General features: G+C 47.4%; 1 protein-coding gene across 2 annotated transcripts in view; it reads left to right on the top strand.

Annotated features, from left to right (window-relative positions):
* Positions 1 to 15,833: 15,833 nt before the first annotated feature.
* The window catches only part of ULK1 (unc-51 like autophagy activating kinase 1), a 75,217-nt gene continuing 73,968 nt past the window's right edge, over positions 15,834 to 17,082 (top strand). For both annotated transcript variants that reach the window (XM_054288769.1, XM_054288768.1), the window contains exons 1-2: positions 15,834 to 16,179; positions 16,369 to 16,519. In XM_054288769.1, coding sequence (XP_054144744.1) covers positions 16,430 to 16,519 — 90 coding nt within the window. In that variant the 5' untranslated portion in view covers positions 15,834 to 16,179; positions 16,369 to 16,429. The remainder of the gene's footprint in view (positions 16,180 to 16,368; positions 16,520 to 17,082) is intronic.

Raw genomic sequence — 17,082 nt, 5'->3', positions numbered from 1 at the left:
CAGTCCTTCACTGCACAGAGAGCAGAATTACTCAGATTTACTTTACAGATTTACAGATTACTTTGTTCCCAACAATACCTTTCCAGCCTGAGTCCCAGTTCTCACAAACTAAACAGACCTAAGGCATTGGTCTGTTATTGCCTGGAATTCCCAGCTCCACGTTCTCTGGATTGCTCATACAAACACTCACAGCAGTCTCTCCTCAGCCCAGAGACTGTGCTCAGAGTTAGCCCATCACCAGTATTGATGGTTCAGATCAGAAAGGTGTAGGAGCAGCAATGCTGGGATGGCCTTGGCGTGGCTTTACTGGATCTAGGCCCTTAGACTCTCTCAAGCCTAAGCCTAGCCCCAACCCTCACAAAAAAGAATGCCCTGTGCAGGTTGTTGAGTCCTCTGCTGGAAGAGAGGGAGCAGCTCATCAGGAATGCATTTCCTTCATCTCTCTTGGCTCTGGAACACCTTCATTATCATGCACACCCAGGATAAACAGGTGAGATTAGAAACCCTCTAAGCAAAATCCGTGCTCGGGCGAGTAGAGCTTTGCAGGCCCCATGCTAATCCTGCTCTACAAAGCGCATTCCAAACATTTGGCACCTCCTGCATTTATAGGAATGAAGGAAGTCATGTCCCTACTGGCCTTCACCCCCTTCAGGGGTATAGATGGCCCTACCTCTCAGAGCTCTTGGCCCAGTGAGCCTGCCAGGGAAGCAAGCTCATGGCTGCCCTTGGAAGCTGTCTCTAAATAGTTTCCTTCTGGCAGGATGATGGAGAGGAGCCTGGCTGTTATTGCTACCCCCTGGGTCACACAAGGTAGCAGTGACGTGATGGAAGAACTTGGGCTCTGTCACAGCACCTCATCTGTCACTGCCCTGCTGAGATGTGCAGCAGAGCTGGTGTCACTGCCTGGTGCACAGGGGGATGGTGCCAGTGCTGCTCCAGCGCCCACAGCAGGAGCTGTTTCTCATTAGGAAGCTGAAATGCTTTTCAACATGCTGCCAAAGGCCATCTGTCTGTTTATTTGCTGCTGTCCACCCTGCTGGGAGCTGGTGCAGAGCTTTGTGCTTTGCCCTCTCCTGCCGGAGCCTTTGGCATGGGCAGGATGAGATGGCTGCAGTTGGGTGAGCTGGCACCTCTGCAGGTCCTGGGCAAAGCCTTTCAGGGAATGCCTCTCCTTCCATGGGTGTCTGGTACAGGCTGACTTGGGAAGTGCTTGCCAAGAGATTGCTGATCCTTCAGCAATTCCTGCTTTCTTTGGTCCCTACAAGAGGCTGCCAAGAGAAAACGGGCTTGACCAACACCAGCAGGGGCTGCTTTACCAGCTCTGAAAAGCATCCCTGCTGCTCTGCTCCCAAAGCATGGGAGGGGCTCTAATGCTGTCCATTAGAGCTGAGCCTTGCAAAACAAGTGCTGAGTTTACTTCCCCTCTGCTCCCCACCTTCCTGTGTGTGTCTCTGAGGGTGAGCAAGCACAGAGCTGCCAGCAGGCTGCACTGCCAGGCAGAGCTCAGAGTGCTCCTGCCCACACTCTCTCAGGTTTGTTTGGGCTGGGCCAGGCAGGTGTGCCCAGGGGAGCTCCGGGGCTGCCCCCCAGTGCAAGATTGCAGAGGGAAAGTGCTGCATTGTTCTCTGCCTGCAGTCACCTTGCCTGAACCCAGCTCTGAGGCATGCTGGCACAGAGGGATGTGAAGAGCTATGGTAAATGTTAAGGAATAATTCTAACATGGATCAGGAATACCCAACATAGCACTGAACTTCTGAAGACAGATATTTTGGGTGCTCCCAGCACTGCAGCAGAACAGTTTGTGTAGCTGCTGTGTCGGGTTGAGCCCATTGCTATGCACAGAGCAGCAAAGAGAGTGTTGCTATTGGACTTTTTCCTTCACTTCTTACTTCTTGAAGCCATGACTGCAAAGCAGACTCAATTCCTTTTAATGTCAGAAGAAAGGCCTGATGCAGTAGTTAGTATTGTTTAGTATTTGGCACACTATGCTGGATTAGGGCAGGGTGAACAGTAGGAGAAATATTAGAAGTTAATATTCTCATTCTAATCTTGCTTTTTATATGGATTACAAGTTATGTCACTAGGGACTCATATTCCAAACTGGAGACAAGCAGCCCCTTGTGATGGCTGGTGAAATCAGCACCAGGAGGGAAAATGGAGCAGCAGCCAGCTGGGGAGGCAGTGCCCTCCCAGGAGCTCCTCAGCTCAGTCCTGGTGCAGGAACAGGTCACAAACTGGTGCAAGAACAGGTGCAAGTACAGGTCACAAACTTCTCTGCTGGGTGTTTGACTCAAGGCCTGTTTTCTGAATCCTTTCCTCAGTGCTCCCAAGCTTTCCTCCTTGGGCCATGAGCCAAGGAATCAGGGATATCAACCAAGAGACCGTTTGTTTTTCCACAGGCTGTGTAGATTGTGCTGCTGTTATCAGTGAAACCAGGGCTGCTCATGGCCTCCTGCTCTGCAGGCGGTGGAGGGCTCTGATCTCCTGCTCCTGCTCCTGAGGGTGGAGCACCAGTTTCCAGAGCACCAAACACGAGGTAAGCACTCTGTAATTGCTTCCAAAGACAAGCTGGCCCTACCACAGCTGTGTATTTGGGCTTGCAGCAGATGTGAGAGTGGTAGGACATCATACCTGTGTGGTTGTGCAGCCAGAATTGCTGAGCTTTCCAGTGCTCCTGCCCTTGCTCTGAGATAACGACAGGAAAATGCTGTTGTTTTGAAGGTGCTGTTTATCTGGTTAAGGGTTTGCTCTGGTCAAGTGGGGTGTAACAGGGCTGGAGCAGTTTTGAAGAAGGTCCAGATCTGGATTTGTGCTCAGATCTGGAGCAAAAGATCTCTGTCCTTTGGTGTTTGGTTCAGTTCTGCTCACAGCCCCACAGACAGAGGCTTTACCCGTGGGAGATTCTGTCCTGTGCTGTTCTTCATTATCAACAGCCATCCTTGATGCACACCCTGATAAGGCTCCAGGAATCCACTCATCCTGCTGTGATAAAACCCTGTGCTGGTGCTCCAGCCCTGCACACCTTGGCACAGCCCTGGAGCAGCCTCTGCCTCTCTCGTGTGCTGATTTGGCTCATTCCCAGCTCTGTCTCTCTTTTGCTTCTCCCATCCTCACAAAACCAGAGGCAATCGTGTGTGTGTGCTTCAAGAGCCCTGCCAGGAACAAAGAGAAGTCCAAATATTTGTATTGGGTTGTTACTCTTTCCATTCAGGCAATAAATGACAGACTGCAGCAGAGTCTTTGTGTGCTGTGTGGGATTTCCACTGTGCTGGCTCCAGCTTCACAGCCTCACCAAGATGAAACACCTACAACTAACAGTTGGGTTTTAACTGGAGGGAAAATGACTGAGTGTGATTGAAATATGGCCTTAAAAAAAAAAAACAAACCCACCAAAACCCCAAACAAAAACCCACAAACAAACCAACCACAAAAAAAAAAAACCTTGAGAAAAATCACCAGACCTTTCCTGTGTCCGATGAGAAGTGCCTGGTCTCTGTGTGCATGCAGAACAAGAATTTTCACTCTGGGAGCTCTGCTGGTGATTTCTGTCCCAGAGCCTGGGACACAAGCTGACAGTCTGCACACAAATATTTCAAAGCTGCTTTCCTCTGCAAAGTTCCAAGCTTAAATCCATGTGGAGGCCTGAGTTTCCTTGGGACTGAATTCTTTTTGTCTGAGCTGACCAAGAGGATGAAGATGTTTGCTAACAAATTAATTCCTGAACTTCAGATCTTCTGGGAAGATGCTGGGCTTCAGTGCTTGGTAAACCCAGGAACAGAATGGTGAGACAGCTCCAGGTGTGAGCTAGCTCAGGACACAAGCTGGTCTGGTGTTACTGGGCCTGTTCAAAATTTGGGATAAAGGAAGGAAAGGCATGATCCAGCCTTGTGGGATTTCACATACCAACATGCCAGACAAATTCTGCTTGCTCTCTCAAGTAAATTTGGTGTTCCCTGCTGGTGCCACCATGAGTTTTCTCACTCAGAAGTTTTTTATCAGGAATTAATTAGCCCTGAAACCTTAAGGATTGACTCTTCAAACATAAATACTCCCTATAATTACCTTCTCTTTGGATGATATCTTCAGTGTTTCATTTTACACAGCAGACAGTACTAATATTATAACATCAAGTTAAATCACATCTACTTTGGGCAACTGAAAAGCTATCAAAAGTGACAGGAGCTTCAGAAAAAAACCTAATATCAGAAAAGAATCATGTCAGAAATCTTTCTGGCTTCCTTTTTTATCCTATTCATTGCACATAGCAGAGAAAAGCAGCACTGTTTGAGTCTGCTTCAGCTGCTGTTTCCTACAAGGATCCATTTTGGCAGACTCTCTAAGCTCCTTCCTTCTGAGGTCACTTCTGAGATCACATAAGAGCTGAGGAACCTCCCTCAGCCTGTTTCACCAAGTGCTCTGTCCTGTTTTGCTTCTGGGCTCAGGCTGCACTTGAGAGTTACACCTACCTGGGCTGTAATAAAGTTTGTGGATGTTCCAGGCAGAGAGTAGAAGGTGGATAGAATCTATATGGTCCACATTAGAACTGCCTAAATTCAATTTATTACCACAGCCTGACCCCAACCTTCACTGACTGATACCTTTGAGGAGAGGGTGGCAGAGGGATAAATCCTTTCCTGCCCTTGAGTCTTCATTACTGGCAGTTGGGAGAGGTCAAGGGCACAAGGAGAGAATTTTGCCAAACACATTTATTTTTCAAGATAAATGAAATATAGGTCTCAAACCCTTCACCAAGGCTATGTGGCTATGTGTGCATCACTATTTAAAACCAGTTGATTGATAACAGTTCTTGGAATTAGTCCAAGGAATTCTGTTGGAAATTTTCTGGAAAATACAAACCTGTTACAGCCAAGTACATGATAAGGGGTATTACTCTTTAATGAAATTAGAGAGTTAACAGCAAAGAGGCCTTGAGTTTGTTTTCTTTTTGGATAATGACAAGAAAAAATAAAGCAGATGGTATGTAAGCCAGCAATGTATGAGTGACCAGTATAAGCTGGTCACTTTATGTAGCTACAGAATAGGTTTAACAGTGCCTGAAATCATTGCTCCTTGTGAATCTGAAGCATGACTTATGTTCTCCTGAAATTTTTCATCTCCCCTCTCATCTGATAAGCCGTCAGGCAGGGATTCTGGCAGGCTTGCCCACCACCAGTGGTTCTTCATTCCCACTTGCAACCTGTGGCCCTCCAGTGAGGAGCATTTGTATGGAAACAAATATCAGGTCTGTCAGGTCTGTTCTGAGCAGCTGAAGGAGTTTGGCTACAAAGAAACTGAAACCTGGGGTGTGGTGTGGTGTGGTGTGGTGTGCTGCTCAGGAGCTGCCAGCTGGGATGCTCAGGAACTCGTGCTGCAGTGATGCCCTCACATACCCATGGCCAGGACCAGGCAGGACATGTCCTGGGTGATGCAGACAGCTGTGCCTCCTGGGTCACAGGGAGCTGGCCAAATGATGACACAGGGCACACTTGATTTGCTGTGTAACAGCAGACCCTCTGTGATTCAGATAAGAGCACACTTATGTTGTTAAAATGGTATCATTTGCCCCAGGACCCATTTGTGCATAGTCCTTCTAAAGGAATCCAGCCACAAGATCAAATCAGATCAAATCAGGCAGGTTGGCTCCGTGTGGGTGGCTCTGTGGGTGGCAGTTCTCATCCTCAGTGACAGAGCTGCCTTGCAGTGCCTGGCAGTGTTTTTGTTTCCATTGTTTCTGGTATATTTTCTCTTTTTATAAGTATTTCTTTAGGTGCTCTTGGGACATCCTGTTTAAATGTGAGAAACCTTCCTCTGAAGCTCACTGTCAGAAAATCTAAACCTCCCATCTCCCAAGGCCTGTTCCTGCCAGCTGTCCCTCCCCTGGGATGACAGAATGAACATGCAGGTGTGACAGGGAATGAGTGTGCACCTTGCTATGGCTGTCCCTACCCTTGTCCAGTGGCTTTGTCTTTGTCACAGTCACAGGGGACAGCTCTTGTGTGCTTTACACAGCAGGCTGTGCTCACACAGGTATCAGCAGCTTACTTCTTTATCATGGCCTCAATTTCATGTCCTGTGACACATTAAATTGGTGTTACACATGTCTTTCAAGTTGATTCTCCTCCTAAGTATGTTGGCTGGCATTAGCCAGCTCCTCTGCTGGCTCAAGTCAGTGTAATTAGAATTGTTTCATCTGGCTGAGGGAGGCCCCAAGCTCCCATATGGGTGCTACAGTAAATTGAGAATGGCTGAGTAAGTTCTGAAAACATACAGCCTGAGGATGATGAAGCACTTGGGAGTTTTTAATGAAAGATATACTAGTTAAAAAAATTAAGACTGTTGACATAAAAATCTGATTCTCAGTGTAAAATCTGAAATCTAAAGCAAGTTGTGCCAAGCTCAAAGCCTAGTCTTGTGAGCCACGGGATAATATCCCTAAAAATCAACAAGTTTTCTTAAAACAAATATTTCCAGTGTTCCTCTCCTACCCCTAACTGCCATTTAAACTCTATTATATTGATTTTTGGTTTTTTTCTCTTTATCCATCATATATAGCTTCTGAAGGAGAAAATCTTAAACATACAGTCAGTATTGGTGAAATGATACAATATCTTATCTAAACCAAACTGACTGTTATGCTTTGAATGGAAAATGTACTACATTGCTCCCTAGGCTTAGGTCTGTAATAATATGTCTACACAAGAGAACTCAAACAGGCCTTTAGGGTCCTGGATATGGAAAGGATCAGGCTGAGACTGAATGCCACATTAAAATTGTGGGGCATTTTCTATCTCCTGTAAGTCCCACAGTGGACAAGCTTTCCAATACCAGTTCCTTTGTGTTCCTCAGAAATTTATACCTTTGACCAGCATGATCCCAGGCTTTCCTATGGCCTCTGTTACTGCAGCTGACCACTGGCCCCACAATATTTATTGTATTTCTTTACTCTGCAATTCCACTCACCTTATTTTACAGAGGGACAGAGCTATACAGGGGTTAGAGAAGTCTGTACATGACCTAATTCTCATTATGTTGCTGCTAATGAAGAGGTGTCCAGAGCTTCCCAGGAAATTTATTGCAAAGCAGGGAGCACAAATGCACTCAGGACTTTGGAAATGTCTCAAATCAAAACCTCTCTTCCATGCCCTGTCCGTGGGGTCACACCACTCTTTTTGTAGTATTAAGCAAGTTCATAACCCTTTTGTAGAAAAGGACACAGATAACCTTGTTTACCATATTTTATCTTGTGGTTCATTTATGGCTCCATTCTGGTTTCCATCTATTTGTCTGATTTTGTTTATGTGCACTAGAATGGAAGGGAACTGCAATTAAATACAAGTGGTATTAATAGCTTGCTGCATGTGGCTCTGCTTTCTGTAACCAGATTATACCAATGTTGCTATTCAAGCCTTGAAGCTGCAAAAAGTGTCCCATCCTAATTACATAAGCCCAGCTGAGGTCCCTTGGTAATAGGTGAGTGCCTAAAACTCTTCCTGACAAGTTTCTCACGAGTCAGAGGATATTGGCATCCTGCTTATTATGCCACGTTAATTTTAAAAGGCTCTTGTCAACCAATAACCCAATAACTTTTCTTCCCTCTGGGTTTTGTTAGGTTAATCCATGAGTCATGGAATATTTGACTATGAATTCATGACTCATGGGAAAGCACCACAGTCCTGGATGATCCTGCTGCCTGGTGCTGCCTGGTCAAGTGCCTTTTCAAGTGCCTTTCAGATGGACATCACAAATGCATCCTGCAACACTGCAGAGCATCAATAAAACCCAAATAAACCCTCCACTGGGAAATATTAGTGTTAACCTGGCTTGTTAGCAGAATAATTCTCATTATTTGTACCCAGCTCTGGGGAGAGCATTGGTGATGGACAGAGAATTAAAAAAAACAAAAAACAGGGTCAGCCTTTTCCCTCTTGCTTTAATTCAGATATTTGCTTTATTAGTGATGGTGTCTTGCTGCATTTGACAAAAGACAAATGACAAATGCTGAGCTTTGTACATTTCTGATCTTTAATTTGGAATTACTGCATTAGTTGCTACAAAAATCAAAGTAGTACAGAAATAATGATGAGAAATGAGGTCTTTTAAGGCCTTGTAATTCACACAGATAAGAGAAAAGGAGAGATAGCAATCTAGGGGACTGAAATACCTAAACACTTCTCAGAAATGCATTTCTGATTTGTCAGGCTAGAGACCTTCAGTCCCAGGCAAGTGCTTCAGCTAAACTGCATTTCTGGGAAATTGCTCTGTGAATTTGTGGACTAGAGAGCTCAGTCCAGAAAAAGACACAGAGAGAAAAAAAATCAGAGATCAGATTACAGATAATTTATCACCTTGTCCTTAGGTCTTCCTTTGCAGTGAGGCTATAAGTGCTGGAGTATAGGTATGGGTGGGTATGATGTCTTAGCAGAGCAGTTGTTTTTTTTAATAGAAAGTATTTTAAATTTTTAAAAAAAATGTGTTTGAAAGCACTAAATACAAAATAAATCTTTCTCATGATCCACTGAGAGCTTTTCTTGCATGCCACTAATGGCTCTTCACGTTAGAGAATGGTGTCTCTGGTTTCCTAGAAATACACAGAGACAAGGAATCATTGCTTTGGAGTGCTGCAACACGGGGACAGATCCCAGCTGCTGCACCCAGCAGTGTCCAGCCTCTGCAGGGAGCTTCTGTGCTGCCTTTCACATTGCTGGGAGCAGCCTGTCCTTGTCAGTTGAGAAAACTGATAACAGGTCCAGAGGAAGAGCCCGAGTTTGTCTTTTTTCAAGTGATCTTTCTGTGTATCCATAGGAGTGGTACTACCATGATAACCTTCAAGGCCTGTTTTTGGAGTAACTCCTCACCCTGGGCTTTTAGGGAAACTTTCAGCCTCTGCCCAAAACCAAACCACTGAAAACAAACCACAGAACAGGGGACAGAGCTGGGCATGACACAATTTGCTTATCCAAGGACACAGTTTGTCCTTGGCTGTGTCACTCCTGCCAGGTGTTTGCCCAACCTGTCCCAGGGAGCTCTAGCAATGATCTGGGCCGCCTGCTCCCCTCCTGAACCCTTCAGCAGGGGCAGAGATCTCCTTCATCACTGGTGGAGCTTCTTATGGCTGGTTCTATCTCCTGTGGCCATTCCTTGCTGTTATTGACACATCTGTAAATAAAGGAAGCTATCATTTCGGCCCAGCTTTACACTGCATGAGTAAGGCCCTGGCTGGAACAATGCCTACTGAAAACTGTATGTGCTACTGGTCTGCTTGAAAACAGAGACACCCCCAAGCCAGTTAGTCATAAAGAGGAAAGTTTATTAACAATCCCTTCCCAAGGCAAAGCTGGAAGCTTGCTGGAAGCAGCTAGGAATCACAAATGAGCTGGTCCCATGAGGGACAGTGCTCCTGGCTGTGCCTCCCTTCTCCTGGGGCAGCAGTGCTCATGCACCAAACCCCAAAAAGAGCTCAGCTACAAAGAAAATGCCTGACAATCCTATTTTTAAACTGGTGCATGTCCTTGACCTCCCAGGTTCATGACAGAGAGGAAGAAATGACTGTTCTATAAGCCTGCATTCTTCTGTGGCTCTTTGCTGTAAGCCAGCAGTGAAAGGGGGTTAAACCTGCTCTTAAATGGCCACCTCTTAGAGAAGAAGAAGCAACCAGGCCTCTGATTCATAACAGGACAGATGCAGGTTTCTCTGGGAACTCACTGTAGTCCTGTAATGTTGTAGATTTCATTGGTGATTTTTGTCTCAAGGCTGCTTTTGAGAGGGATGGGGACGCCAAAGGTGACAAATGTGAATTCACTGTCCACCTGGATTGCTTTGGAAAGACTTCATTGGTCTGAAGGGTTCTTTCTGACCATGAATTTCAGCTTTCTGTTAGAGAAAAGAGAGGGTCCTTAAACCTGGAGTCTTCCCCTGTATTAGTCATGCAGAGGCCAGGAAAGCAGGGGCTGGTGCTGGAGAGTGTTGGAGCAGCTGCAGAGCATCCTGCTGACTTGAATGGACATTGGAGGGGATCCCAGAGCCCAGGCTAAAGTGAGGCCCATATCCCACCCTGAACAAACCAGGACTGACATGAGGGACCCCATGGATGGCACACACCAAAGTGTGTGTGTGCTGTGGGGGAAACTGAGGGTGGTGGGAGTGGGTCTGCTCCCAACCAGCACAGAGACAACATCTTGTAAGGAACTGCACAATGAAACCTGCTGATTTATGGACAAGCAGTACTTGTTCTGGCAAAAAATAGCTTCCAATTAGCCTGAAAACAGACTGCTCTGGGTAGATTTGCAGACTTTTATTTATTGGCAAACTTCATTTTAATATAATCAGCTGCTTGGCAGGCAGGTTATTAGGTAATGATCCTTGATGTGAGCACTAACAGATTTGAACACTGAGCACAGCCTTTAGTGCCCAGAGCCCTCTTCCAGTAGCTGAAATGCATTTGATACCAAAATGCCATGGGAACCCAGGAAGGCCCTTGCCAGAGCACCTTGCTGAATACATGAAAATGACACCTTCAATAATTCACAATGTCTGTTCAGTAGGCTGGTGTGTATGTGCAAGGAGGGAGGTAATAAAACATCTCAGACCTGGCCTGCCAGGATAATTCGGTGGCTAGTTAAATCTCTCAGCACTATTAATCAATAGAGTGGCTCACAGCATAAATAAACCCAGAATGTAAAATGACAGGGCTATGGGAGCACATGGAAAGCAACTCTCCCTCTCCTGTGTGCCATGCTAAGTGCCACACTGCTCCAGCAGGTATTTGAATAACCTCAATGCTCTAGTACTTCAAATATTCAGACCTCCCACCTGTTTCAGTGCTATCAGTGCTATTCAGTGCTATCCCATGTTTGAATGTCACCTAAATGTTTTAAACTCTGCTCTGTGTGCGATGCAGGGAGCTGGCTGTGAAAGTCAGGGTGCAGATTGCAGACTCCATTAATTCAGTGTCTCATTTCAGTGATCAAGAGCTGATGTTGTGAGTGGAGGATCACTCCTTTCCTAAGACAAAAGCATTTTACCAGAGCTGGAATTATGTTTCTGCAGGTCCCTGGTGAGGTATGAACAGTACTCTTGACACAACTTCTACTGCTGCTGTAAATCTGCCGATGTTTTCAGAGCTCCAGATTAATCTACTCCTTCAGCCTCTGTAGGAATGCAACACAACAAGGCAGTGTTCAAAACTTGCTTATCCTGGTGAATTTGGTGCAGTTGGACTGTAATCTCTGTTTTATCCTTACTGTAACTGAGCCAGAATCCAGCCTACTAGCAGACATCACAAACCAGTATGATTAAACAACATAATTTTAATTTTCCATTAAATTCAGCCTGTAGCTTCCCTTCTTCCCTTCCATTCATTAATGCCAGGCTAATATTTACCTTTACAATTTACAGATATTTGTAGACCTTCCACATATTTCTTCCACCAAACTGATCTTTAGCCAAGCATATTCAGTACCTTCACTCCTTCCTGATGAACCTGGCAAAAATTCCAGCTTTCAGGTTAGTGTTGGCTCTGCCCAGATACTGGTGATTATGCTCAGCCACTGGGATGTTTGTGGAAAGCGGATGTGTAACTGCCTCAACATGTCTAAATTTGCATCAGATTTTGAATCCATATGAATACAGAGTCTGCTTTTCATCCAGAGGTACTCTGAAACTCAAATTCTGATCTTTCCTCCTGTGCTACTCTGTCCATTTTCTTTGGCTGTGAAGTATCCAGTTTCAAGCACGCATTTCTGTGAAGAAAATAATTACCCAGCAGCAGCACACCTACAACTGAGCTGTAGCACATATTAAAGCTCATCTTCAGGCTTCAGTGCTCATTTCACACAAAGAGGAGATGTGGGACCAATTATGAGGCTCAGCCTATGTGCAGTAACACGTTCAATCGCATCTTGCTCATGCCCAAGCCTCATAATCCAGCACTTCCTCCAGAAATATTGATTTGCTGTCCTGTCCCTCAGTGCTTGTGTCCCTGGGGCAGTTGCTGTAATGAAAAGATTAAACAGGAAGGCCTTGGAGATTCTCTCTGTATCAAGCAGAGGTTTGTGTTCAAAACAGAGACACACAGCAAGGGAAAGAACTTGTTCTTTGTGATGGTGTCTGGGCAAGGATTGCCCCATGCCTTTCAGTGGTTCAGCTTCAGGGGTGCCAGCTGGGAAGCTTCTGATCTCTCACTGGGCACTGAAGGGAACACCAGGCTGGAGCTGCTGAACTAGAAAAGCCAAGATAATATCTTAGGAAAGATGGCTGTCTGGCCAACAGAAGTGCTTGTATGAAGAAGATGGAACTGTCTGGAAAAGCATGATGAAAAGATGGAAATTTCCTGTCTTCATGATAAATCTATACTCTGAGTTTGCTTACATAATTCTCTCACACTTCTGTAGCTTTAACCAATTCCCCAGCTCAGAGATAATTACATTGTGCCAAGAGGTAAGGATGGCACTCTTGGATTACAGGAGGTAGAAAGAGCCATGTTTATGACTCCTGATTAAAACATGGTATTGGAAAAGAGCATTACTCGAGTCATCAGGATATCACTTGACCATCGCTTTCCTTTACATTTAAATTAGAAAAAAAGAATAAAATTGCATCAAATTAAAAAGAGACTTTCAAGACAATATTCCAAGGCTTCCCACAGTGGGTGTATTGTATGCTTATATTATTCTCCACCCATTGTAAATCTCAGCAGTAGATCTTCCCCCGCTGATGTTTTGCATTAGTAAATTGAACTCTCTACTCTGTCCCCTCAAAGATTAATGCCTCCATCTGAGGAAGTAGTTGAATATGTGCTGGCAGTAGTGCTTTCATGATTAACAAATGGGAGACTGTGGGAGGAGGACAGAATTTGCATGTGTTGGATGTTGGCCTAAACATACTCTCACTGAATTCTGGACATCAGGGAAGAATTGATACAACACAAGCTTTTAATCAGCAGACCACAGGAAAAAAAATAATTGAAGAATCCTACATTTAATTAAAAAGCTTTTCAGCCCTCTTTGTTCCAAAATGAACAAATGTGTCTGCAGAGTGCACTCCAAACATCTCAAACCCATATTTGCTGTCAAGGGGCATTACATTTTGTTAGTGGTCCTGGGGGAAGATTCTAAATTTTTGTAGAAGTTCAAAATACTTTCACCAAGCTATTTTTTTTTTTGGAAGACACACAATTGAAAGATGTTTAATTGCTACAAATGTTAAACTGATCATTCAAAGTGCATGTGATGCCTCGTGTGCCCATGGCATCCAGTGCTACTTGGTCCTGATCCTAGTACAGACTTTTATTCTGCTGTCTTGAAGTCCTTTTGCTCATTAGAAAGCTACCCAGTGAGCCTGCTTAAAAACAAAACAAATTTGCCTAAAACAAAACCAGAATGTCAGCAGAGAGGAGGTTGGCTTTGCCACCTGGCTCTGTAAACAGCTGCATGCAAAGAGCTGCCTTAGGACCCACGTTTAGTCAAATCTAACTTACATTTAACTTTTTTTTCACAGCCAGCAGCATGTGAAGGAACAAAATAAGCACACTCTGTACAGAACAAAGGACATTCATCAGTGGGATATTTTGGCGTCTAATTGAACAGCAGTCATATCAACTTCCTCCTTCACCCAGGACTGAACGTCTTTGCTGAGCTGGGGAAGGAAAGGCAGAAACACCTGTGGGCACTGCAGATTTTACCACAGCTCTTGCAAGAGTGCACTTGCTAACCAGAGTGCTCTGGCTGCTTTCCAGCCATGGCAGATACAGGATTTTGCCTGCTTAGAAATCATCTAAGTAGTTTCAAAACATTTTCTTCACTTCCTGCCCTAAACTTTTTCAACTGTTACCTTCTGCATTAGAGACAGTGGCTTTTAACAAGGGGTAAAATTAATTCCCAAGTCTGGCATTTGCCAAGCACTATTTTTTGATGATGTTTGACATTTTTACTGGTTTCTGTGTTTGTTTTTAAATTAACCCCTTATGATCATTGACAAAGGCCTGAAATTGTAGATGTGGATGATACAAAAGTGTGAAAGAAAACAAGTAGCTAAATACATTGTATGTTTTTTTTAAAGGGGTTCTAAAATGAATTTCTGCTGAAATTAATAAGGTGCTCTTGTTTTGGTTTAAGGGCTACTTCAACAGAGACAGTTTTCAGATTCCCACTGAAGAATTTCCTCGTCACTTTCACAGTTCCCGACAAGCACTGAATTGCTGGAATTTGACATGCCAATCCCTACCAGCCAGGCACTGCTACTTCTTAGTACACACTGTCATTTTCCCACTAAAATTTGAAGTGGAGGAAGGTGAAGGTACCTGAACACCAGTTATGTGGGAACCAAGGACAACAGCCTATGGGCCAGATAGCATATCAGACAGCCACTGCCTTTGTGCAGATAACACGTCCTGACGCTGTGAAGTGCTGTTTGTGTCCGACTTGTGCCGAGAATGGCGATAACTGCAGCCACCCAACGTCACAACACCAGCACCCTGTGTGCTGGGTGTCTGCAGAGCCGCTGGCATCACCCTGGCACTGCGTGTTTGGAACTGCAGCGCTGGCACAGGTCGATAGCCGGGTCGATAGAGTTGGGTAAAAAACAAACTTCAGGCAGAGCGTGCGAGCAGCGGTGCTGCCCACGAGCAGCGTTGTTTTCCCTGCAGTTGGGATTTGACGTTGTGAGAAGCGAACAAACAGGAGCGAGTGCGCGAGTGGTGTGGGTGCTGCCAGGGCTGATGGATTTGGGCAGCCTGGAGCAGAGGATGGGGCAAACCCGTGAGAGGTTCCTGCCATGGAGGGAATGACCTATGAGCACACACCCACAGGGCAGAGCTTGTGGGTCACTGCACAGCAAGAGATGGGATGGCCAAACCACACACCAGGCTCCGGCCAGGAAAGGTTTCTTATCACAACAGAGATTCCATGCCGAGCTCTGGAGCAGCATATCAAGAAGAGTCCGTCAGAGGAAAGCTCCATGGAGGCACTCTGGGGAACTTCTGGAGGCCTGGCTGGTTCCCCACGGAGGAACCGTGGAGCCCTGGCACGGGAGCGAGTGGAAAAGAGCCAGAGCCTGTGGAGGAGGAGGTGGGCTATGCTGGGAGAGAGCAAGGGGTGCTGGGGATGCTTAGACCAGGCCCACCTGGACACTTTACAGATCCTGGGGTGAACTTCACCTAACCAGACCCATTTGTTTAATTGTTTGAAACATCAGTTGGTCTGTTCAGCCTGGAGGAGACAGACAGGAGACCTTATTGTGGTGTACAACTGTGGGGTTGGGAAGGGAAGTGAAAGGGCAGGCACCGATCTGCGGTGACAGTGACAGAACCCCAGGGGATGGCCTGAAGCTGTGTCGGGGGATGTTCAGGATGGAAATTGGGAAAAGGTTCTTTGCTAGAAGGTGGCTGGGCACTGGAACAGGCTGTCTGGAGAAGTGGTGACCACCGAGCCTGACAGAGCTCAAGAACCACTTGGACAATGCTCTCAGGCACGTGCTAGGATTCTTGGGACTCTGCTGTGCAGGACCAGGAGCCGCACTTCAATATCGTTGTGTGTCCCTTCCAACTCAGAACATCCCATGGTTGTGTCACCTCCCAAAGGCCGGGTGGCTGCCAGGAGCCCTCCCGGGCCGGCGGCGCGGGGGCCGCGGCAGCGCGGCGCTGACTCAGGCGGGCGGCAGGCGGCGCCTTTAAATGTGCCGGGCCCGGCCGCTCCGCCTCAGGTGCCGCCGCCGCCGCTGCTCTGCCCGCCTGCCCGCCGCCTCCCCCGCCGCACACCGCGCCTGCGCCGCCCGGCGCTCCCGCTCCGCTCCGCACAGCTTTGTCCGGGCCCGGCCGAGCGAGCGGCGGCTCCCGCGGAGCGACCCCGGCCCCGCGACCCCGGCCCCGCCAGCGCTCACAGCCGGGGGCGCGGGCGGCCCTTAAGGTGGATCGGGCTTAAGGTGGAACGCTGCCGTGAGGCGGACCGGGCGTTAAGGTGGATCGCGCTTAAGGTGGACTCTCGGCGAAGCCGCGCCTGCCGGCGGGGGGGCCGGGGCTCGGCATGGGGAGCCCCGCCTGAAGCGGGGCCCGAGGAGCCGCGCCGGCCCGGCCCGAGGAGGAGATGGGGGAGGCCCGCTGCTGAGGAGCCAGCTTCGCCCCGGCCGCTGACAATGCCCGGCTCCCGGCCGCTCGGCAGGAAGAGGCAGCCCATGGACCTGGGCGAGGTGGGCAGCGCAGCCCGGAGCGGAGCTGCCGGGGCCGGCGGGAGCGGGGCTGCTCCGGCTCCCGACCGTTCCGAGGGGGGCGGTGGCGGGGGGTACCCCCGTCGCGTTTGGATTGGGAGAGGTTTAATTTTCTTTAAAGGCAGCTCCTTCATCACCGCCATCCTCCTCCTCCTCCTCGTCCCTTTGCAGCTCTGAAGCCGTCCCGGCCGCAGCCTCGCCGCCGGCCCCCGGGACCCCCCGGCGCAGCGCCATGGAGACGGTGGGAAAGTTTGAGTTCAGCAGGAAGGACCTGATCGGGCACGGAGCCTTCGCCGTCGTCTTCAAAGGCAGGCACAAAGAGGTGAGAATCCCTGCTTTTTATTTCCACCCTCCTCGCTTCTGCTTTTCATTTATTTATTTATTTCCTGCTCTGGGCCGAGCTGGGGGCAGCGCGCACCGGTCGCCGCATCCCCGCCGCAAGCGGCGGCGCTTGCCAGCCTGGGCATCACCCCGGGCTTGGGGTGCTTGTTTTTATTTATTTATTGTTCCCCTTGGAGTTTCTTCCAAGCAGGTGTGTGTCCCGGCAGGAGCCAAGCAGGTGGCTTCACCTTGGGGCTGGGAGGCCGTCAGCTGCCTCCTAGATCCACTCAAAACCTGTCCCCACCTCCAAAACAAGGGAGAAAAAAATCCCTACACACTATCTATGAAAGGAACTCTTTAGTTTGTTTGGGATTTTTGTGTGTGTGTGTCTGTGAAGTCTTCTCCTTCTCCACTTAATTTTTCAAGGAGGAGGAGAAATCTCTTACTGGTAAATAAAAGGAAACCAATCCGGCAGTGGATTTTCCATCATTAGTGCTTGGGATAAGCCACGGCTCCCACAGTGCATTTATTTCTAGTGATTAAATAAGAGGATAATCATTGTAT

Source organism: Melozone crissalis, unplaced genomic scaffold (assembly GCF_028551555.1).
Source record: "Melozone crissalis strain CALT ecotype California unplaced genomic scaffold, PUWL_Pcris_2 ptg000063l_1, whole genome shotgun sequence".
In the NCBI taxonomy this organism is placed as follows: Eukaryota; Metazoa; Chordata; class Aves; order Passeriformes; family Passerellidae; genus Melozone; species Melozone crissalis.
Note: the sequence above shows the minus strand (reverse complement) of the source record. Positions and strands in the feature narration are given on the sequence as shown.